The sequence below is a fragment of the Sciurus vulgaris genome (assembly GCF_902686455.1).
Source record: "Sciurus vulgaris genome assembly, chromosome: 4".
NCBI lineage: Eukaryota > Metazoa > Chordata > Mammalia > Rodentia > Sciuridae > Sciurus > Sciurus vulgaris.
Window position 1 is genome coordinate 157,883,699 of NC_136464.1, and position 22,499 is coordinate 157,906,197.

Sequence of the window (22,499 nt, forward strand, 5' to 3'; positions counted from 1 at the left end):
TTCCTCCTCCCTCATTGGGTTCTCTAGCTTTTTGCCTTGGACTGAGATAAACCATCAGCTTCTCTAGTTATCCAGGTTTCAGACAACCTTTGACAGACATCTTAATAGCATGAACTAACTCCCCTAGTAAATTTCCTCTCATACATGCTTAGCATATATACATACACCCATCCTCTTGACTGTTTCTCTAGAGAACCCTAATAAGAATATCCCCATCACCTCACTGGATAAATTCCTTAGGGAAAGGGTCACACTTTGTTCGCCTTAGCATATGGAAAATAACAGCATCTCAAAGAGTGTTTTTATGCCTGTATAGAAGTCAACTGTGTGTTTTAAATATGCAGTTTTATATTTTTAATGCAAAACATTTAATCCTTTCTTTTTTACATTCTGATAAACAATGTATACATATGTACAAAGTTTACAATATTAATTAAAATCCAAATAAAAGCACATATATACAGTCGACAAGCTCTAAATAGTTTCTGCACTCAGATCATTCATCATATAACTACTGAAATGGGTAAGAATTTATAACACAATGACCAAATTCATTTTTAATGAAAATTTTCCAAAAATTTAAAAAACTGAAGAAAAATCACAGATTCTTAAGTTTCCTTTGTCTTGTTAGGAGTGGTTATGGATTCTTTACATCTCACATGCTGCCTGGATGTGTGTGTAACAATCAATACACAACCTGGCTTGCTTAGGCTTTTGCTTTCTATATGGAAAGCAGAGTCAAGTATTTCACATTTCTATATTTAATCCACTTACTTTTAGCTCTTAGATTATTTTTAAGTGAAGTGTTTAGGTCTACGAACCAATACAGATTACCACGCCAAGAAAGGGACAAAAGAACAAATCTGATGGGTTTTTTTTGGGGGGGAGGTGGGGAGGTGGTTAAAAATAACCTATTTGCCCTTCCTATTTATCAATTTTGTAGAAAAGAAACTTCATGGCATTAAAAGTTCTCATTGAGACTGAAAACAAAGTAGCTTTTTTTCCTTGCTTCTATTCACAAATTTTCCCCCATTTAAAAAAAAAAGTAAAATAAAATGCCTTCTATCTGCTTTTTCTTAATAAAAAACAATAATCCTTTCCAATCTGGACCACCATAGTAATCGAATCATCATCATCTTCTATTAGTCTGGAAATAGCTTACTTGAAAAAAAAAAAAAAAAAAATCATTCTCTGCTTTTACTTCTTACAAATTCCACCAAAATATTCACTGAACACCTATAGTTTGCAAAAATGCAGTGCCCAGGTTGATCTTCTCCACTGTATAAAGAGCTTAACACCATGTCTGACACTAAGTGGGTAGCCAATACATATCTGATATATGAATAAACAAATGACACATAATATATTCTGATATGAGTAAAAGACACAAAGGGCTTAAAAATTAAGTAAAGGCAGATACAGATTTGAATGAAACTTCCAAAAAATCATTAGTCTTTCATTTGCAAATAAACTAATTTACACACTACAAATCAAATTTCTTAATAGCACTATCTCCTAAAGAAAGAAGGCACAATCAGCAATAAATTCCACCTTAGATTTATTTACATGGCTAAATTTTATCTATTTTAACAAGGATATAAGAGACAGTGGTATTAAGAAATTTAGGGACTGGGTCCCTAGCTCAGTTGCAGATCACTTGCCTAGCATGTGTGAGGCACTGGATTCAATCCTTAGCACCACATAAAAATAAACAAATAAAATAAAGGCATTCTGTCCATCTATAACAACAAAAAAAAATTAAGAAATTTAATTGGTAGCACGTAAATTAACAAAGTAATTTTGTGCTGTATCCTAAAATTTTAAATAAAAAGATCTGGTGAAAAATAGTAACACTGCTAAGAAGTAATCCACATAGGTAATTTTTGAGTTGTCACTTAAGCACTTTTTATTTTTATAATGTTTTACCTTTTTAAAAAGTATACCTTTTTAGTTTCCTAGGTTGCCACATTAAAACTAATTCTATTATTAAAAATATTCTGCTGGGCATAGAGGTGCATACCTGTAGTCCAACCTACTCCAGAAGCTGAGTTAGGAAGATCACTCATGAGCCCAAGCCTTTAGAATAGCCTAAGAATATTGAGATCCCCTCTCAATATTCTACAATGAGAAGATTGAGATCCCCTCTCAATAAACTACAATGATCCCTTAAGTTTTGTATTGTTTCATTTTGGTACCAGGGACTGAATCCAGAAGTGCTGAACCACTGAGCCTCATCCCCAGACCTTTTGATTTTCAGGGCCTTGCCAAGTTGCTGTTGCTGGCTTTGAATTTGTGATCCTCCTACCTCAGCATTCTGGAGCCACTGGGATTACAGGCATAATCCCACCGTAAGGCTTCTTAAGCATATATCTAAGAATCACTATTTATAAAGAATAAACTTGAATGTGTCAATATGTGTGACAGTGAAAACAAGGGAAAAAGAGAGAAGTGGGATCATAACTGACTTCATATCTTACTCCTTACTTGCTAATTCTGTACTGTAAAGATAAATGAACAATGGCTATTTCGTCTCTAAGTTGATTTCTAACGTGCTAATTTTGTCTTCAATTTGTCTTGTGAGAAAGAAACTTAACAGGAAGAGAAGAGCATTTCTCAATGACTTCCTCACTAACCCTCAAATAAGGCAAGGAATAAGACAGGGAAGCACACAAAATTAATGGACAAAGTACCACAAATAAGTATATAACTGAAAGTATGATAGGACCACTTTACTAGCCCCTGTTCCCCAACTTCTGATAAAGAGCTTAACAAAAAACTAGTGAGGTAGGGGGTTTCAGGGAACCTATATATTTCTACAGGTGAGAACAGCAGGAAATTAAACAGAAAAAATCAGTTTTTACACTGATTTTTCTGGGATTACTCCATGTATTATCTTGAGTCTTTCTTCTTTCATTTTCATTATCAATATTTTCAAACATAGGCCAAAGTCGAGAGAATAGTAAAATGAACCTAATCTGCAGCTCCACTACCATTTTCCATAATTTTAATTACTCCAATGAAATTTTTATAATCCCCAATTCTAGAAGAGATAACAACATGCGATTGTGCTCTTTCCTGATTTTTGTGGCAGAAAAAAAAAAAGCATTAAAATAAGATTAAGTGTCCTAAAAGGGGGGGATTTTTAGCTTGACAATATCAGTTTAAATAAATGACCACCAGGAGGAGCTCACCTAGTGTGCTCTAACTGGGCCATGGAACTAGTCTTCAGAGGCACTTGAAGTAAGGGAAAGTCCGGGGGAATTCATCACAATACTTAAATCTGGATCCACACTTTTCAAGTGCCATTGGGTAAATAATGAAAAACTGAATTCTACCATTTTATCTCAAGCAATAACCAAGATCCACAAAATTGTACAAAGCAGTATTTGGAGTGTGCCAATCTTGAAGCTATTAAGACAGATTGCAGAACTTTATTGTACAGCTTCAGAAAGTTTACCCTTCAAAGCAATATTCTTACAAATAAAACTTATTTTTAGAAATCATCATGTGGTTAGAATTCTTCAAGGTCATAAGTCAGAAACAACAAAAATTTACCACAGTACTGTTTTATAAATTATGTCACTTTTCAAAGTGTATCTTTTTGTGGTATCTTTCATATCCTATCTTTACTTTTTTTTTTATACTACATCAAAAATTCTCAACTTAAGAAGAAAAAAACGTAAGTTTTTACATAAAAGGCTGCCTTTCTCACTTTTTTCTAGATGACAGATTGATGTGTCCTTTACTTGTTTATAGATGGTTGAAAGGGAAAAGAAGATACAAAAGACAGAACTGTTGATTCCAGGAGCCACCATTATTAACTCTGTTTTCTAGACTTGTGTTCTAGAACTATTCACATATAATACAATATGAATGGTGGGACAACTCAACAAAACTATGAGAGAAAATAAAACCTAACAAGCTTCATCAGTGAACCTAAATGGCTAAATTATTTCTTCTAAAATCAATACAAGATTATCAAATAGACGTAAATAGAGTTTGGGTGATAATGGAAGTGCTGATTTCATTACAATTTCCCCTCTTTCTCAGAAAAGGTAGATTCAAATGGAATCTCTCCCAGTGAAAGCAATAGATAAATAACTTTCACCAAATTGCTGACAGTCATAGCTGCCTTCAATTTCTAGGTCTTGACATGAATTCACATCTTCTTGTTCTACAAATCAATTTAATCTCCAAAACGCTGTAAACAACTTCTCTAAATAATTAAAAGTTCCTGCATGTTTTATGTAATTATATTTAACTCTTTTTCTAAAATTAGAAAGTGTATATCTTGCTACACTGTTTTAGTTTCTAAGCAATTTGAAAGAAGCAATGAACAAACAAGGTGAACCTTCCAGAAAACATTAATAACCAAGAATAATTTTAAGAAGTAAAATATATTACTTAATGGTTAAAACATGAAATTTACAAAGTATATACTACTTGTTGAAATTTTGCTTCTAACAATATTTAAAACTTTGGTTTAATCCTTCTCACAATGAATTACAAGTAAGACTTACATTGGTAATATATGGTTCAATAGCTTGAGCTGTCCTCTTCAGTAAAGCCTTTGCCAAATCATATGCTTGCTTGTTTAAATTCTGAAAAACATGAACAATATATTATATATCTCTAACTATGTTTTGTTTTGTTTTGTTGCAGTATTGGCAATTGAATTTAGGGTTTTATGCATGCTAGACATACACTCTTCAAGTGAGCTACACACCCTATATTTCTATCTATGAAAGAAAAATATTATCTGTATTCAAAGGCTATGAGAAAACTATCTCTTAAAGAAGATTAAACCACTTTTCTTTTCTTAGGATCATAAGCTCCCTTCCAAGCAAGAATAAGTATATTCTCTTCACATATCATTCACAACAGAATGCAAACCACATAGAAATGTTCAATAAATGCTTATTAGATAAGAGGAAAATATAATTATTTTAAATCCAGTCCCAAATTCAAGTCATTTAAGATTAAATACAGGCTATTACATGCCAGGTCCACAAGAAGCAAAACACCATTAAAATAAACTGTATTCTAGGGTAGACAGCAATAGGGGACCTTCATGAGGGGAAGGATAATGGCTTTTTAGACAGCTGTGGGAATGCAGACTCAAAGCACATCTCAGCACACAAGTCCAGAGAAACAATAAGAAACACAATAAATAGTAAAGCAAGAAGAAAAAAATATGCAAGAAAAAGTATCTTAAAATGCATTTCCAAGAGACTTCAATGATGAAAGAAAAACAAAGATCTAAAATGGAGTCACTACATGGGATTAAGCACATTCCAGAGAACAGAAATAGTGAATATTCTTAAATTCATTCATTCTTTCCCTTTTCTTGGTGGGGTGGGGGGTACTGGGAAGTGAACCCAGGTGTATTCCACCACTGAGGTATATCCCCAGCACATTTTTATTTTTAGAAAAGGTCTTGCTAAGTTGCCAAGACTGACCTCAAACTTAAGATTCTCCTGCCTCAGTCTCCCACGCTGCTGAGTTTACAGGCACACACCACTCTACTACTGAACTACATCCCCAGTCCTTAATATATTTTTAATTTATCAATTTTGGCTTTTCAGGAAATGTCACTATGTTTTATTTTATAAACTTCTGCTCTTTACTGTTTACTTTTCCTCTCTTGTATATTTTGTTTATTCTGTTAATGTTTCTATAACTTCTTGGATACTAAAATATAAAGTTTACATTTTAAAAATTCAAACTGCATCCCACAAGTTTTAATATGTTAACACTTTGATTATCACTTCTAAATAATTGCTATTATACTGTATTTTTTCAATAACTTATGCTTGTTATTAAGCTTCTTGTTTTGTGTTTCAAATCCTCAGTACTATTAAAAACTCTTGGTTTACTTGATTTATAAACACTGAGAGTCTTCATGTTCAAATTACCCACTAAAGTGTGAATTTTCTTTCTCCTTCATAATCCTTTCAATTTATATTTTGTATATTTTTAATCTGTATGCATACAAGTTTAGAAATAGTTCTAAGAACTAAAACTTTTATTAATTATATAAAGCCATTCTCTATCCAGTAAAAACGACTGTCTAATAATATAAGCAATGTCAGCTTTGTTTTGATTTGCATTGTATGACAAGTCTTTTTTCCGGTCTAAATTTTACATCCAATCTTTTCATGACTGTATTTTAGCTATTTCTCTAATTAACACCAATCAGTTAACTACCTTCAACCTGTCTTATGTGGTAAATTTAGGCCATTTACATTTATTGTAATTCTTTCTTTTCTTGCAATCCTTAAAATTTTAAGATGAATCAACTACATTCAAAGTTCAAAGATAATTGATAGCTCTAAATATTCCTGGTCACACCAAAATCATATCACTCACTAAACCACTCAATCTTATGTTGCTATTTGAATCCCTGTGGTATAGAATCATTTGTTAATATCCCTTTAATTACTATAATTATGTCATTAGAGCATTTCTTATTCACAAATATTGATTATATCTCACTTCTAAATTCAATTTTCTTCATTCTATAGGACTCAAAATAGTTCTTTCAAGAAGGATCTATTTATGAGTGAATACATAATGTTCTCATTTAAACAGGATCCACAACATTACTATGACAATTATTTTATTTTAGCATTTTTGAAAAACACTTTTACTGTCTTCTGGCTTCTATTCCTTGAGAATTCACTATTCAGTATAACCTTCATTTCTTTTTAATGGTTAAGCATTTTCATTCTGTGTGCTTTATAGACTTTCTGTTTTGGTGTTCCCCATTTTCTCCAGGATGTGCAGGGACAGGTATTTATATTTATTTATTCTATTCATGAAACTTTTACTGCCCTACCCAAACATTCATGTTTTTCATGATGGATCATTTTAAACTAATTTCTATTTGAATATTACTTCCTCTCTATCCTCTACTTGCTGTTCTGAAATCACTACTGATTTCAAAATCTTTCACATTTTCTCTATAGTTCTCTGTGTCTATAAAATTTCCTCAAATTCACCTCCCAGTTCTCTCATCTCTCATGTGATCTAATCAAAACTGATTTCAATGACCGCTGTTTATTTCCATTAAGTTTTTCTTCTAATCTCCTAGTTTTTGTGTTTTTAACACCTTTTGAATGTCCTTAATCCATTTAAATACACTTTATCTTTAAATAATTTAAGAATATTGATGATTTTTTAAACTTTGTTAGACTGTTTTATTCAGTACCATGAATACTCACTAAACTACAAAGAACAAAATTTAAGTAAAGGATATAAAACAGAAACTGACTTGGGAAATTTCCAATCTAGGGTAAACAGACTGAGCAGAGGATTATATTTTCAGTACTTGATGGGAAGATTCTAGCTCCTGAACTCACAAAAAAGGAACTAGATCCTAAGATTCTAGGTTCTAGATGTCTCTAAATTCTGTGAGCCAAGAAGAAAATGTATATTCAGGAAATACCTATATGTATATATTGCTATTTTATTTTTAACAGTGCTCAAAACAGAATCAAGGGTCTCACACATGTTAGATAAATAAATGCTCTACCACTGAGCTACACTCTCACCCCAGAAGTGTTAGGGTACTTTCCCCAATAAAGCCTTTTTACATGACAATGTACTAGGTAGATAAAGGCCTGGGACATCTCTTCCCAGAAGCTGAGTGCACAAAACCAAGCTGGATACTTGATTTGCATTAAAAGAGACTTCACCCAGTTTTTACAGTTTGTTGGATTAAAATGGTAATAGATGTGGACACCAAGTCCAAAGAGATGGTCCAATGTGCCTCAGAAGACCTAGTTTTAGCATCCTAACCTTCCCTTTCATGGTAACCAGACAGAGGTGTCCCAACAGACAAAGGCAAGACAAGCTGCAAGAGCTGAGAAATAGTGGAAAGGAAAGCAGGAAATACAGAAGTAGCAAGATAGAGGTAGCTCAGAGTTCACAGCACACCAGCATATATGATTTTCATGTAATAAATATAGTATTTGAATTTTGGAGGTTCAATTGTACTATTTGTAATGAAAGCTTACTTTCTTCACTGATAAATTATTTGAAAATTGAAATTTTGGATTATGAGTTGATTTTCATTGAAGCATTATTTGTATTAATGCTGTAAATCTGCAGACTAATTGAATCTTGCCAGAGAGGTCTTCATTGAACAGATGTTTATACTAGTGATTCTTGTGCCATTCTCCTAAAGCCAAACCCCTTCTAAATCACAGAACACTATTTACAACTGTTTGCCAGACCATCCATCATTTTCAAAAACCCAAAGCACAAATATATACACTGAAAAAATTACAAACACACATTTTGATTAACATCATTTAGATAAGAAAGACTGTCATCAATATATCTTATCTCCTAATAGTAGAGACTTCCCTTTTCATTTCATTTCTCCTCTGTACCTATGTATCTGTCTTTCACTTAAGGACGTAACTGGTTCCATCTTCCAACATGTACAGTTATATAATAGCATCTGAGTAGCTATTAACTCACTTATTGAAATACACCCTAAACAAATCTGAAAGATCACAAATCTTTTATTACAAGACCTAAATCTATTATTTCTTCTTTTCATTTAATAAGTGACTAATAAATGTAACATTTTACTATGCATTAAACTATAAATACATACTAATATTAATCAACACATCCTCCAAAACTAATCTTAAAGTAGGATAAATTGTGTTTAGAATATAAGCACAAATTCTGAATATTAATATTAAGGGAGTTTAGATATCTTTCAGTACATACTGCTACTTACCTTATGGGCAGGCACCAGATTTACTAAAACTGTGTCCAAAAGCTCCTGAGATACTGTATCACCTTCACAAATAATAGAGCTCATGAGGTCTACCATGTGCATATGAACTTTCTGATTGTGTCCATTGCTGAAATTCAAAACAGATATTTCACTTAAAATATAACTAAGATGTATAAGATTTAATAATATGATACTGGCCAACATTTTACTTTGTAAAAATGTTAGCAAACGAAAAAAAAAAAAAAAGTGTATTTTTATTTAAGGCTTTTCTCTCCCCCAAATCTTACAACAGTATCCAAAATACATTCCTTAGATTATTACCTAATTTTTACCAATCTCACTATCAAAGTAATTAAATCAAATGTAATTTTAGTTTTGCCCTAAATTCATCAAGTCGAGTTGTTTTGACATTTTAGTAAATAATTATAAATGCACAAAATACTCAAATAACCACATGCTTTAAGGAGTTAAGATATAATTGAGATTCTAAATAATATAAAAGATTGATTTATTCCATGCTTTTAACCAATAATCCCTTATAACAGAATTGAGTGAGTTCTCTACATTTGAAAACATCTACAAAAGTAAATTAAAATGAAGTTCCAACTCAGTCTTCTAATATTTATCCTAACAGTATGCAGATTCACATATAAATTTTAAAAATTCTTTAGTTTTATATTTTCTAAAATGTTATATACTTAGTAAAATATACTTACTTTATAACTGAAAATAATGTTCTGTATAGTTGGGTAAAAATTTCATTGCTATCTTCTAATTCAAAGCATATGTTATATGATTTGACCCAAGCAATGTTCTAAAATTAAGAGGTAAAAAAGGTTAAAGGTAAATATTTTAATTGGTAAAGATATACAAGCACATAAAAAGGAGGTTAAAATACAACCTCAAAATATATTACTTACCTCAAGTAAATAAAAATACCTATTGAATTGTGGGCTCTTCGTATCCTCTAATCCCTTCAACTGCCTTGTTATAAACATAAATATATCCTTTAAAGAAAACAATGTACAGTTTAGATAACAAATGCTAAATAAAAATAAACATTAAACTAGTAAAGCAAACTCAGCACTTAAGTGCAGTGCACATATCATGATAAATTGTAAAAAATAAAACTCAGTGAAACTTCTTAAAAAACTCTTTTATACCAAGAACACTATATGTCTTACTATCCTTCATAGGAAAACACTTGAAAAATTTACACGATCTTAAAATAGAGAAAGAAAATGTTCATCTACTGCAAGTTAAACAAATAGGTCTGAAAATTTAGTCAACTAAAATTTATACTACTGTTAAAATAAAAAAAGTTGCAATAATTGAGAGCTGAACAGGCTTGCTGGAACAGCACAATATACAATAATCATGTAGCAAAAGCAGAGTTCAGGAAACTTAAAATTCCAAAATAAAATTGCCATGTAACAAAGATAACAGATCCTACAAAGCAGCTTAGAAATTTTAAAAAGACTCTTACAAATCAATTTGTCAGGCTTTCCATCTAACCATTTTAATTATTTTCTTCCCCCCTCACCATTACTTCATTCTATTCCCATGTCTTGCTTTTAATTTTATACTACATCTCCCTTATACCTGGATAAAGACAGATGTAATGTCAAGTTTTCATAAAAATGAGTTTCAGGAGAAAGGTAGATGGTGTTTTGGAAAAGTTTGAAAAAGGTTTAAAATTGTAAAAGCTAATTCTGCAAAGAAAGTATGTTATCAATAAGAGAAAAAAATATTCCCTATAAGTAAAATAATGATCAAGTTGTTTTTAAAGGGAAGAAATGAACATGTAAACGACTGAGTAGCTTTTCAAGAAAAGTACTATCAAAAGTACAAACTTCAAAATCAGTTGCTTCCAAAGTAATACTTTATAAAATATGTTCTCCATGAATGAACCCTTCCTAAGTTGTCTAAAAGAGAATACATGCCATACCGACTTGATCTGGACATGAAAGGCAATGGTTAACTCATTTAAAACTTCTGCAATAATAACTGAGTTAAACATGAAGTCAAGTGTATAAAAAGAGTTTGTTGACACAAAAACAAACCAACACTAGAAAGATGAAGAGGCCTAATTTTTTAATCTATATAACACTGAAGACAAAGAAAAATATTAACTTGATGCTAAAACTGAAAACAATCCCATAAATATAAAGTTCCCTTAAAAAATCAATAATTTTAAAATACTATCCCCCAAAAAGAAAAAGGAAAAAAAAAAAAGGCATTTAGAATAAGACCTAAAGACTGACCAGAAAAGTAAGTACTTAAAATTTTTCAGTTAGCAAGTAATCCTCAAAGTTCCAAATTTAATCTCAGTTCTTCATAAACTGCCCTGTTATAAGCAGAGTAGCTTTTGGGAGGGCATTTCATTACCCAAAAGCCTTTGAGATAGGTCAATGATTACACAAACTGAGAAATCCAAAACAGAGGTAAATAAATGTGTAGCACCAGTCTTAAATTATACTTCCTCTTCATGACAATGCCCCCAAAAGACATCTGGTGAGGAAGAGCCACAGTCAACATCAAACAAACAGAATCATTTATTAAACCACTAAAATACATCCAAATTAGAGAATCACAATTAGAAATCAAGCTATACAAGTGGGAACACAACTACATGACCTACTCATGTTATCCACGTTAAGTTTCTCACTATTCTCAAATCTTATGATTTCAATTTCTAAATGACAAAATATTTCCTTCTCCCTCCCTCAGATCTTGATATTCTTTCACAATCAAAATATAAAACAAACATGCCCAAACCAGTTTGGCATTCCATACTGGAATTTCAGCAGACTTGATCAAGTGAACAGGTTCCCCACTCCAATTATCTAGAAGCAACTTCACGAATCCAAGAGCCATATCTGTTCTCGTTTCCCCCCATCACTCTAAACCCAGTTCCTGACACATTAACTAACATCAACATTTATTAAATGAAATATCAAATTGTTGACCATTTTTTCACAGTGTGGATTAATAATCTTCCTATGGATAATAATTATCTAAGCCATAGCTTCCACATTACCTTAAATGGTTATTTGCTTTCTTGAAATTCTCTCTCACCTATCTTACAATCATTTGATATCTTTTGTACAGCTCTAATTTAGGTTTATACTAGCTATTATCATTTAAATAATGATCAGGGTCTTCATTGTGGATTTTCAAAAGGGAAAGGAAATGCCCCAGAGATTATCTTAAAACAAAGTTAATGATAACATAATCTTAAAAATACAGTATTCACTGTATTAATCTACTTTTCCTGAAGATAAGAAATTGTTTTTCAAAAACAAATTCTAAAAAAAAACAAATATAACAGAAGAATACTACGAATAAATTCCCCCAAAATTCCAAGGAAATTATTTAAATATTTTAATTCCCATTTCAGTTAGAAAGATAAATCGAAGTATTAATCTTGGCAGTTCTTTAAATCAGTACTTGCCTTTAGTTTATCAGGGGATGTATAAGGAGCTTCAGGAGCATAAATCCTGAAAATATCGGCAAGGCAGCAGGCCACTAGTAAACGAACATCTTTATCAGGATGCTTAAGGAAAAAATCTGAAGCAAGATGTAAAGCTAGGTTTAGATAAAGCTCCTTTTCTTCTTCAGAGTCCTGGTCCATATCCATGAAAGTTTTCACAACCATCTATGTGAAAACAAAAATAATGAAACAGTGAAATGTTTTATGTAAAAATAGTCATCTGAAATAAAGTTCATATTAATTGCAAAGGTTAACTCCAAATAAATATCCTTACATTCTTCCATAGAAGGTGTCTATTTGAGAGAATAAGATCCTTCTAAACCTACAAGGTAAACAAATTTTCTTTAAATACTAAATATTTTTCATTTACTCCCTATATCTGTGAACCAGATTTATGAAGTTCAAAATTATTTTAAAAATTGTAATTCATTACCAAAAAAGTATTGAAACATATGGTCCCATATGTACAACTGGACTAAAAGGAATATGTCCTTAAAAATAGTATCCCTTTTTAAAATATTTCTAATTCTTTCATTAGAAGAAAAAGTACATTCCTAGATAAAAACCTACTAAGATCAATTTAGTTTTCTACCTAAGACACTAAACCACTTGGTGGTTTTATGTATTCAGCTAACAAAGAGTATACAAACAGTCTCAAAGAAAGACGTCAAAGATGCATCCTTAAACTCTGAAAAATCACCATGCAGTGACTACTATAGCATCCAAAAAAATATTTCTTGTGCCATAGTAAAAGAGAATATGATAAGGTTCATATTTCATTAACTTAATAGCATTTGAGTTGAGCAGAAGGATGCTACAAGAAATGGATGCTTCAAAAAAAAATTCACATACAAGAAATATGACAGGAACCAGAAAGGAAAGGAACTATATAGTTTAAGTACTGTGAAGTGCTCACTCTAATTTCAATTAGTAGCAACAATGCTGGTCTCAGTCTATACTATACATGTTCAAATGAGACTTGACAAAATTGCCTGTTTGTCAAGAACTTAACATTTAAATATAACTCCAATGGAAAGGTGACCATTTGGTATCCACTAGGTGGTGCTGCAAATACTAAGCAACATAGATCAACAGCAAATAATTTCTACACTTTGATCCTTTGTACTGCAAGGATTTCCACTTGCTGTAGAGCTAGGTATCTGAGTAATAAATGGTTTAATTTTGTACTGAATTCTCAGAGTAATCATGGAAAAACATGTCTTCATAGAGCAGCCCCTCAGTTCTCTCATGCCAGATGCCAGAACCAACAATAAACTAATCCTTCCAATCTGACAGTACAGTTGGTTTAAGTATATGAATGTCCAGGGCTACTCTATTTTTTGTTTGTTTGTTTCATTACTTTTAGGATGTATGCTTTTATAAAAACACACAAAGGGGAAAACTGAGCTAGGTACACAGAACTATATTTTCTTCAGAATCTTCTTAAGAGTGGAAATGAACATTTTCAATAGAGTGTTACAGGAAGAACTACAAAGTATATAAACAATATCACCGTATGCATTAACGAACATAATTGATAAGAGGTACATATCGAAAATTACTATCATCCCACATAAATTTCTTTTTATAGTTTTCTAAGAAGGATGCTAAAAATAGTGGAAAGTGTAAATCAGGAAAATGAATAATGAAAAAATATATTAACCAGATTACAGCCTAGCATAACTGGTATAAAATATTGAAAGCATTCTACCAAACACTAAATATGAGTAGTATACAAATCATCATACTAAGTCACAACAAAGTTTCACAACAAAGTTTTGCTCAAGGTCCAGATAATGGGATTTCTCACTACTTTCTGCAACTTAACTGGTATTATAAAACTCATTAATAACTCATGAGTCCTCTAAAGATGTTGAGAAAATAACATCTCCAAAAGACACTAAATGCTAATCAGCTTGTAAGTACAGGCGCTGTCTGCATTCAATATTAGTTTCTCAACAAATAATATGGATGTTTACCTAGCATTACTGAAATAAATATATCTGAGGAAATAAATATAATGGTTTCTCAAAAAATTCAAAAGAATGTAAATATGCAGAAAAATGAAACATATAAAACTACAAACAAGTCCTAACCAGACAAAATACCCACATTTCAGTAAATTTACTCTCCTTAAAAATAACTTTTCTTTAAAAAACATGATAGCCTGGGCTAGGGCTCTGGCTCAGTTGTACAGCACTTGTCTAGCACATGTGAGGGCCCTGGGCTCAATCTTCAGCACCACATAAATAAATAAATAAATAAATAAATAAATAATACAAAGGTATTGTGTCCGTCTATGACAACAAAAATTTTTTTAAATGATGGTTGGCATTCTAATATTTTGTACATAAATATATAATACCCAGACCTTATATAAAAATTGGGGGAGGTGGGCAATAGGGTCTGAACCCAGGGGCACTTTACCACTGAACTACCTCCCCCTTTTTAATTTTTATTTTGAGTCAGAATCTCACTAAGTTACTTAGGGCCTCATTAAGTTGCTGAGGCTGGTCTCAAACTTGTGATCCTGCTGCCTAGGCCTCCCCAATGGCTGGGATCATAGGCATTTATCACCATGCCCAACTAAGATATAATAGTATTAATATTCTTGTCTCCTTATAAAAAATATGTAGCAATATAAACAGTTTTTTAAGGTTCTTGGACCTTCCATGATTGATTAAGAAGTTTTTCAGCACTGACATTCAGGTAAATAACACAACATTAAACATTGTAAATTGTTTAACATGTATCAAAACATTACATGGTCTCTCCAACTAATATGTACAAATTTTATGTATCAGTTTTTTTTAAATGAAAATAATATGTCAAGCAATAATACCTAGATAGACAAAACCTAGAAGGAAAAAAATGCTTAAAAAGAAAAAGACTATCTAAACTAACTGATAAATCAACTTAATGATCTCCTTGCCCACTATGCTACTTTAACTATTTTAATAATCACAGGGACCATCAATGCCCTGAAGACAACAGGTGAAACATAATTCACATGTACAGAAAGAGACCCTCGCCATATAGTAACCACCTCATCTATGAAAGTTCACCATCCCTCTTGATTTGTTACCACTTGTCAGAAGCAGAGGGAAAAGCTGCCAATCTCTGACCTCCTCTCAAAATTACTGACAAGAAAGTAAGGTATAGCCCAAGTACTCAGTACAAAGACTTTAAACTTCCCCAGATTTAACTGGTTGCTTTATAAAATAAATAACAATAGGAAAAGGAGACAACTTTGCATAGACCCAAAAAATAAAAATAAAAAGTACATGAATTTATTCTTAAAACACAAGTATGAGACACCCTATAAATTGCTTCATCTTTTCTAACTGCTCTCCCTCCCATCAGTGACAAAGAATTCCTACTATTCCTCATCTACTCTACTCCCTTAGATCCTTTCTCTGCCATCTGCTGCCTTTATTTGTTTTAAGTTGCCCTGAATATAGCCATGATTTAAAACACACACACACACACACACACACAATAAGTAGATATCTAAAACAAGTACTTAATTTTACTCACCTTTAACCGTCTCACCATCTCCTCTTTAGATATTTTATCTGAGATTTCCTTGACTCCAGGAGGATAAGTAATTTTTCCATCATTGGTCCTTGTCTTTGAATGAGCCATACTGGAAATATTTTTACCCCTAAAACAAGAAAATAATTAGATTCAAACAATAAAAAAACAGGTATAAACAATATTCATAACCAAAAAAAGTAACCTGTCCTCAGAACAATTTAATTGCCTCCCAATTTATAGTAATTCATTCATCTAAAAATAATTACCCTACTGAACATTTCCCAAAATTATATTTTAGAAAACAAAACTAATTTTTTCATTTCCATTAGTGGCAAACTGTGTTATCCTGTGTTATCTGCACTAACCCTCAAACCAAACAATGTATGTGTGTGTATATGTGTGTGTGTGTGTGAAAAAATTACAAAATAAGCAATTTTTTTAAGGTACCAAAATTACTCAAACCAAAATCTAAGAAGAAACAGAATCCCAGAGAGGTAAATAGAACATTGAAGCATTATATCCACTTATGCTGAGGGTATTTGTCAATCCTTACAAAAATAGGATTCAGTTTTGGTGATTTGATGGGACAAGAGTCAAAGGTAAATCTGTCAAGGCATTAGAGTCAAATGTGAAAACTCTCCTGACATAATGTAAATAAAACCCCACCCTGAAAAGATATATCTGCAAAGGAGAGAGTAAATCAGAAATCACTCTGTGTCCCATTTCTCTCAATCTCACCCACAGAGAACAGAAAAGGGCTGCTTTAGTGCTAAGCACAATAAGGTAATGACAGATTCTGGGCAAGAATAACCATTAGTTTTAGCCATGGGTCTATACATTTGCTGAGGTTCACATGACCTTTGTGGCCCTGAGGACCTCAAAACACAAACTCAGTGACCCCCAACTGGCAGTATTCCTAAGTACCTAACCTAAGTAAATCCATATGTGGCTTACAGTACCTTCACTCTAAGCAAAGAAACCACAATGTGACATTTTGAAGACAAAGAACAGAATCAAGTCAAAAATAATCAAGCAACTAACAAAATAAAACATGAACAGGAACCAGAAGAAAGAGCAGACACCAAGAAAAGATCCAGAATTCTTCAGCTATAAATCCACAGAGAGATGATAAAACTACTACTAATTTTAAAGAAATAAAGAACAATTCTGAAAATATGTGCAGGGAAAATATAAATAATAAGCTAGAATTTTTGAATAAAAACAAAAATGACAAACACTGAAATTAAATACTCAATGAGTAAGTTCATTAGCAGAGAGTAAAAACTATTACAATCAGTGAACTACAAAAGAGGTCAGAAGAAACTAGAATATAAAGAAGGAAGGTCTAACTGCAACATATGATTCATGGTAATATCTGGAGGAGGACAATGAGGTACAGTCCAAATATCTATAGAGTAAAGAAAATACTTTATCTGAGAAAAGTAGGATGCTACAAACACCCCACAGCATAAATCATCCTTATTAACGTTTCACTGAAAGCTTTTATTTTTGATCAGGAACTACACAAGCATCCCTACAAAGATAATTTTTACTGGACATTGTAACAAAGATGCTAATCAAAGAAATGAAAAGGAAAAAGGTGTAAGGATTAAAAGAAAAGAAACTAAGTTATCATTTGCAGTAGTTATGACTGGGTATATGTAATCTCCAAAATGATTTACAGATAAAACATCTGAATTCATAAGACTGAGTTTAGCAAGGATGTAGAACAGAAAAATCTACATACAAACATTAATCGCCTACAGGTAACACAATACTTTCCCAAGAAGCAAAGGAAGGCAGGAAACCAGAAAAAATATGCAAATCTATTGGGAAAGGAGGAAATAAAATTGTCCCTTCTTCCAAGCAACATGATTATCTACTCAGAAGACTGCAAAGAAACCCCCAAAAAAACTATTAGTTTATCAAAGTTATAAGATGTAAGACCAACATCCAAAAGGTACTGTCTTTATGTGTTAACAAGGAAAAGATAGAAACCTAAGTTAAAAACAAATACCACTGCTGTGTGCAATAGCACACCTATAATCCCAGCAGCTCGGGAGGCTGACAGGAGGATCTCGAGTTCAAAGTCAGCCTCAGCAACACCAAGACACTAAGCAATTCAGTAAGACCCTGTCTACACAAAACACAAAATAGGGCTGGGGATGTGGCTCAGTGGTTGAGTGCCCCTGACTTCAATCCCTGGTATCCACCACCCAAAAAAAATACCATTTATAATTACTCCTTGCTCCAAATTAATGAGGTACTTTAGTATAAAGCTAACAAAACATATACAGGACTAGAATACTGAAAAATATAAAAACTGATGAAAGAAATCACAGAAGATTGAAAAAAATATACCATGTTCATGAACTAAAAACTTCAACGTAGTCAAGATACAAATTCTCCCCAAATTGGTCTACAGATTTAAGGATTCCATAAGCAATTCAGACTTTTCACAGATGGAGATAAAGCTTATTTTAAAATTTATACAGAAAGGCAAAGGAACTACAACAGCTAAAACAACTGTGGAAAAGAATAAAGTACGAAGAAATCACTGCACAATTTTAAAACTTTCTATATACGGTAATACATTAAATAAAACAGTGTGATTTTGGCTCATGGATACACATAGATCAAACAGAACATAAAATGACTCAGAAACAGACCCACACAAATACTCAAAATGATTTTACAAAGGTGCAAAAGCACTTCGAGGAAGCAGTCTTTTTCATATATACTGCTAGAGGAAGTAGATGTCCACAAACAAAAAGAAAAATGAACCTTAAATACCTCATGTCTTATACAAAAGTTAACTTTACAATGATCATGAAATTACCTGTAAAACTACAAAAATCTTATATGAAATTAAAAAAAAAAAATCTTCACCACTAGGGCGAGGTGAAAGTTATTGGAAGTAACACCAAATACCGGGCACAGTGGTGCATGCCTGTAATCCCAGCGACTAGAGAGGCTGAGGTAGGAGGACTGCAAGTTCAAAAGCCAGTCTCAGCAACAATGAGGCACTAAGCAACTCCGTGAGACCCTGTCTCTAAATAAAATACAAAAAAGAGTTGGGGATGTGGCTCAGTGGTTGAGTGCCCCTGAGTTAGATCCCCCATACCCGCAAAAAAAAAAAAAAAAAAAAAGCAAGATCCATAAGAGGAAAGCTGATAAATTGGGTTTCAAAGTTAAAACTACAAATTACAAATATTTGTAAAACATATCTGTTAAATGACTTGTATCTGGAATAAAGAACTCTCATGTGGACACCATAGAAAACAATCCAATTATAAAATGGACAAAAGACATAACAGATATTTGAATAACCAGAATACACAAGGAAGCAAATAAGCACACCATTAGTCACAATGAGATGTCATTATATACCATTAAAATGACTGAAATAAAAATTATGGTAAAGTCAAATTCAGGCAAGGACGTAAAGAAACTTGATCCAGCACACATTACTGGTGGAAATTAGGTTGGCTTTTTAAATAAAACTAAACATGCACTTACCACACAGTCCAGCAATCATACTCTTGGGCATTTATCTCAGAAAAATTAAAGCTTCTGTTCATATAAAATATCCCAAAATAAAAACAATCCAAATGCCTTTGAATGAGTAGATGGTACAACTGATAAATCCATACATACAATGGAATACTACTCAGCTCAAAAAAGAATTGCGTTACAGCTATATGCTGTATCTTAAAGACATTATGTTTAGTGAAAAGAACCAATCTCAAGAGGTTACACATTGTATGGTTCCACTTATTTACCCCATTTACAAAATGATGAAACACTCAAAGAGACAAACAGAGTAGCCACTACAAAGGATGGAAATCTAAGAGAGTATGAGGCAATTCCTTCTTGATTGCAAAGGTGGTTACAAGAATCTATACATGGGATCAAGCTACACAAAACTACACATACAGACATAACACAAAGTGTAATGTAAAAACTCAAGAAAATGAACTAAGTTATGCAATCTAGTTAACAGTGTTACACAATGTCAAGTTACTGATTAGTGATATACTATGACTGATACACTATAGTTCAATAAGATGGGGAAAATGGAGGCAGATTCACAAAACTGTACTATTTGGGAACTTACTATATATAATTATTTTAAAATAAAAGTTCTTCAAAATAAAGTCAACCATATTCATATAAGCAGCATCAAGGAAGTTTAAAAATACAATTTACATTGAAAAGCATAAATAAACTGCCTACAAATTAATTCAACGATAGATGTACTTTTACAGAGAAAATCATAAAGCATGATGGAAATTAAGGAAAATCTAAATAAATGAGATATTATGTTCACAGACTGGAAGTTACAAATAAATCTTCCTGCACTGATTATGAATTTAATATAATCCCAAACTCTGATTTTGTAAAAACCAAAAGTAAATATAAAAAGTCAAAAAATACCAAGACAAGGAAGAAAAAAGCAAAAACAAATAGATTTATTCTACCAGATATTAAAAACTGATATAAAGTTAAAGCAATTTAGTGTGATGTTAGTTCAGAAAAAGGTGAGCGAGACACAGAGAGAGCCCAGAAACAGACAGAAACCCAACAGTGGCAGGGCAGATCAGTAAGGAAAGGACAGGTCAAAATCTAACACTGTACCTATAGCTCATACCATACACAAAATGAATTCCAGGTTAATTAATAACCTCAATACTGAAGCAAAATTTAAATGCCTTTGGAATATGATAAAGGAGAATAACTTTGTGGCTTCAGGAAAAGCTCTAACTAGCAAGAACAAAGCTTATAACTGTGTTCCTTAACCAAAGAATATATTCAACAGAGGCCTAGGATAAATATTCCAGGACAAAGTGGATAAATGTGATGAAGACTTTCCAATTTTCTACAGTCTGAAGTGGAAGAAAGTCTGCCTTGCATCAACAAAGACAAAAGGCTGTTTTATCATCCATATCTATTAACATCTACATGAATCATGTGGCCACAGACCACAAGCTAAGTACAGACAAAAAGACCTTGCAAAATGCACTCATTCATGTATTCAAAATTTATCAAGTACATGCAGAATGCCTTCAGAGTAATTATGGGGTAAAATGGATCTCAAAATCTCCCAAGAGACATTCCCCCCAAACAATTTTATCACAGTATTTCTGTAATTATCTTAACGTTAAGAAATAACACGAATTTGGAAAAAATAATATTGAAAGAAAGACCACTTCTATAAATGGATGGATGTGAAGTGGTAGTAAAATACAGGGAGCAAAACAGGACAGAGAAAACTATTTTAAAAGTTCAGAGTGTTACTGGACTAAAAGTGTGACTGAAGGAAAAGATAAATTAAAGTAAGGGGAGCTTAAAAGGAAACAATAAGAGCCAACAAAGGGGCTGGTTACTCAGTTTGCACTTCACTCTTACAAGCAGTGGTACAGTAAGCAGGTTTGAAATACTTCTGTGGATATACATACATAGGTTGTTTCCTCAAAGCATGATATACTTATTGGCCCCTGTCTACTAAACAAACTCTATGGACCTGAAAGTCTCTAGTGTACATTTTCACTTTACCTGACCCCAAGTAGGCAGACCTAGACTCCTGCCACATACAGTCACGCTTGGAACCTACTGCAGATAGTATTTATCGTACCGTACTTATTGTACTTCCTAGTTCTACATCTGTTTCTCCCTCAGACCGTGAGCTTCTTAAGACAAGGATAGTGTGTCACTTTAAGCTAGTTCTATTACATATAACAGGTACTATTAGTAGTAGGTACACAGGAAATACTGATGAAGGAATGATCAGAACTATTTTAAGAAATTGTGGTTATAACAGGCAGTACAGACTACACAGAGGAGCAATCAAATACAGTAAAACCAATTAGGAAACAGCTGCAAAATTCTAGGTAAAAGTAAAGAAAAGCTGACTGAAGACAATGACTACTAAAAGAAAAAGAGAAAGAAAACAACTGATTCAAAGACTTATAAATGATTATAACAGAGAAATAGAAGATGACTACGATTCAAAGCTTTTGTTCCTGGAAAATCATTTTTTTAAAGAAAATATGTACTGAGAATTTACTTGGTTCAATCTACTGTACTAAGTACTAGCAATGCAATAATGAGTAAATACACAAAATCTCTGCCCTTGCCATAATAGAGATAGTAGAAAAACCAGAGATGTAGTCTTGGGGAAAATTAAGTTTCATGAGGAAATAACTGTACACTACAGGACTAAAATTGCAGAGAAAAGTCAAGGACAGGAAATATTTTAGTACCATCTATTGCTTGTACTGTGTGGTTTTACAATATCAATAAAGAAAATATACAGGGTGAAATGAGATATTAGTACTGAACCTTGAGGAAATACATACGTTGACAGGGAAAGAAAATGATCAGAAAGGAAAACAGGAAAGTCAAGAAAGGTACAAAAATGATGACAATGGTTAAAATAACCAAGGGAAAAAAGTGTTTGAAGATGGAGGATGATAGGTAGTTACAATTACTTCAGTGAAAACATACAAAATGACCTCAGCAGATACTTCCTTAAACCTGGTAGGATGATCTTCCAACAAATAAGTTTCTGGAGAATAATGAGAATAAGCATCAAATTACAAGGCAAGGGGGAAAAAAGGTACAACAGAAAGGAAGAAACATAAAGAAATACAGAAGAGGTACAGGAAATAAGTTCTTCAACTTGATGGAAAAAAGGTATTGGTAACAGAGTTG

General features: G+C 32.4%; 1 protein-coding gene across 7 annotated transcripts in view; it reads right to left on the bottom strand.

Annotated features, from left to right (window-relative positions):
• The window catches only part of PDS5B (PDS5 cohesin associated factor B), a 187,838-nt gene that overhangs the window by 101,413 nt on the left and 63,926 nt on the right, over positions 1–22,499 (bottom strand). For all 7 annotated transcript variants that reach the window (XM_079137255.1, XM_079137249.1, XM_079137253.1 and 4 more), the window contains 6 exons: positions 15,786–15,912; positions 12,210–12,413; positions 9,676–9,762; positions 9,472–9,569; positions 8,756–8,882; positions 4,521–4,601 (listed from right to left, as the gene is read on the bottom strand). In XM_079137255.1, the coding sequence (XP_078993381.1) occupies positions 4,521–4,601; positions 8,756–8,882; positions 9,472–9,569; positions 9,676–9,762; positions 12,210–12,413; positions 15,786–15,893 (705 nt within the window). In that variant the 5' untranslated portion in view covers positions 15,894–15,912. The remainder of the gene's footprint in view (positions 1–4,520; positions 4,602–8,755; positions 8,883–9,471; positions 9,570–9,675; positions 9,763–12,209; positions 12,414–15,785; positions 15,913–22,499) is intronic.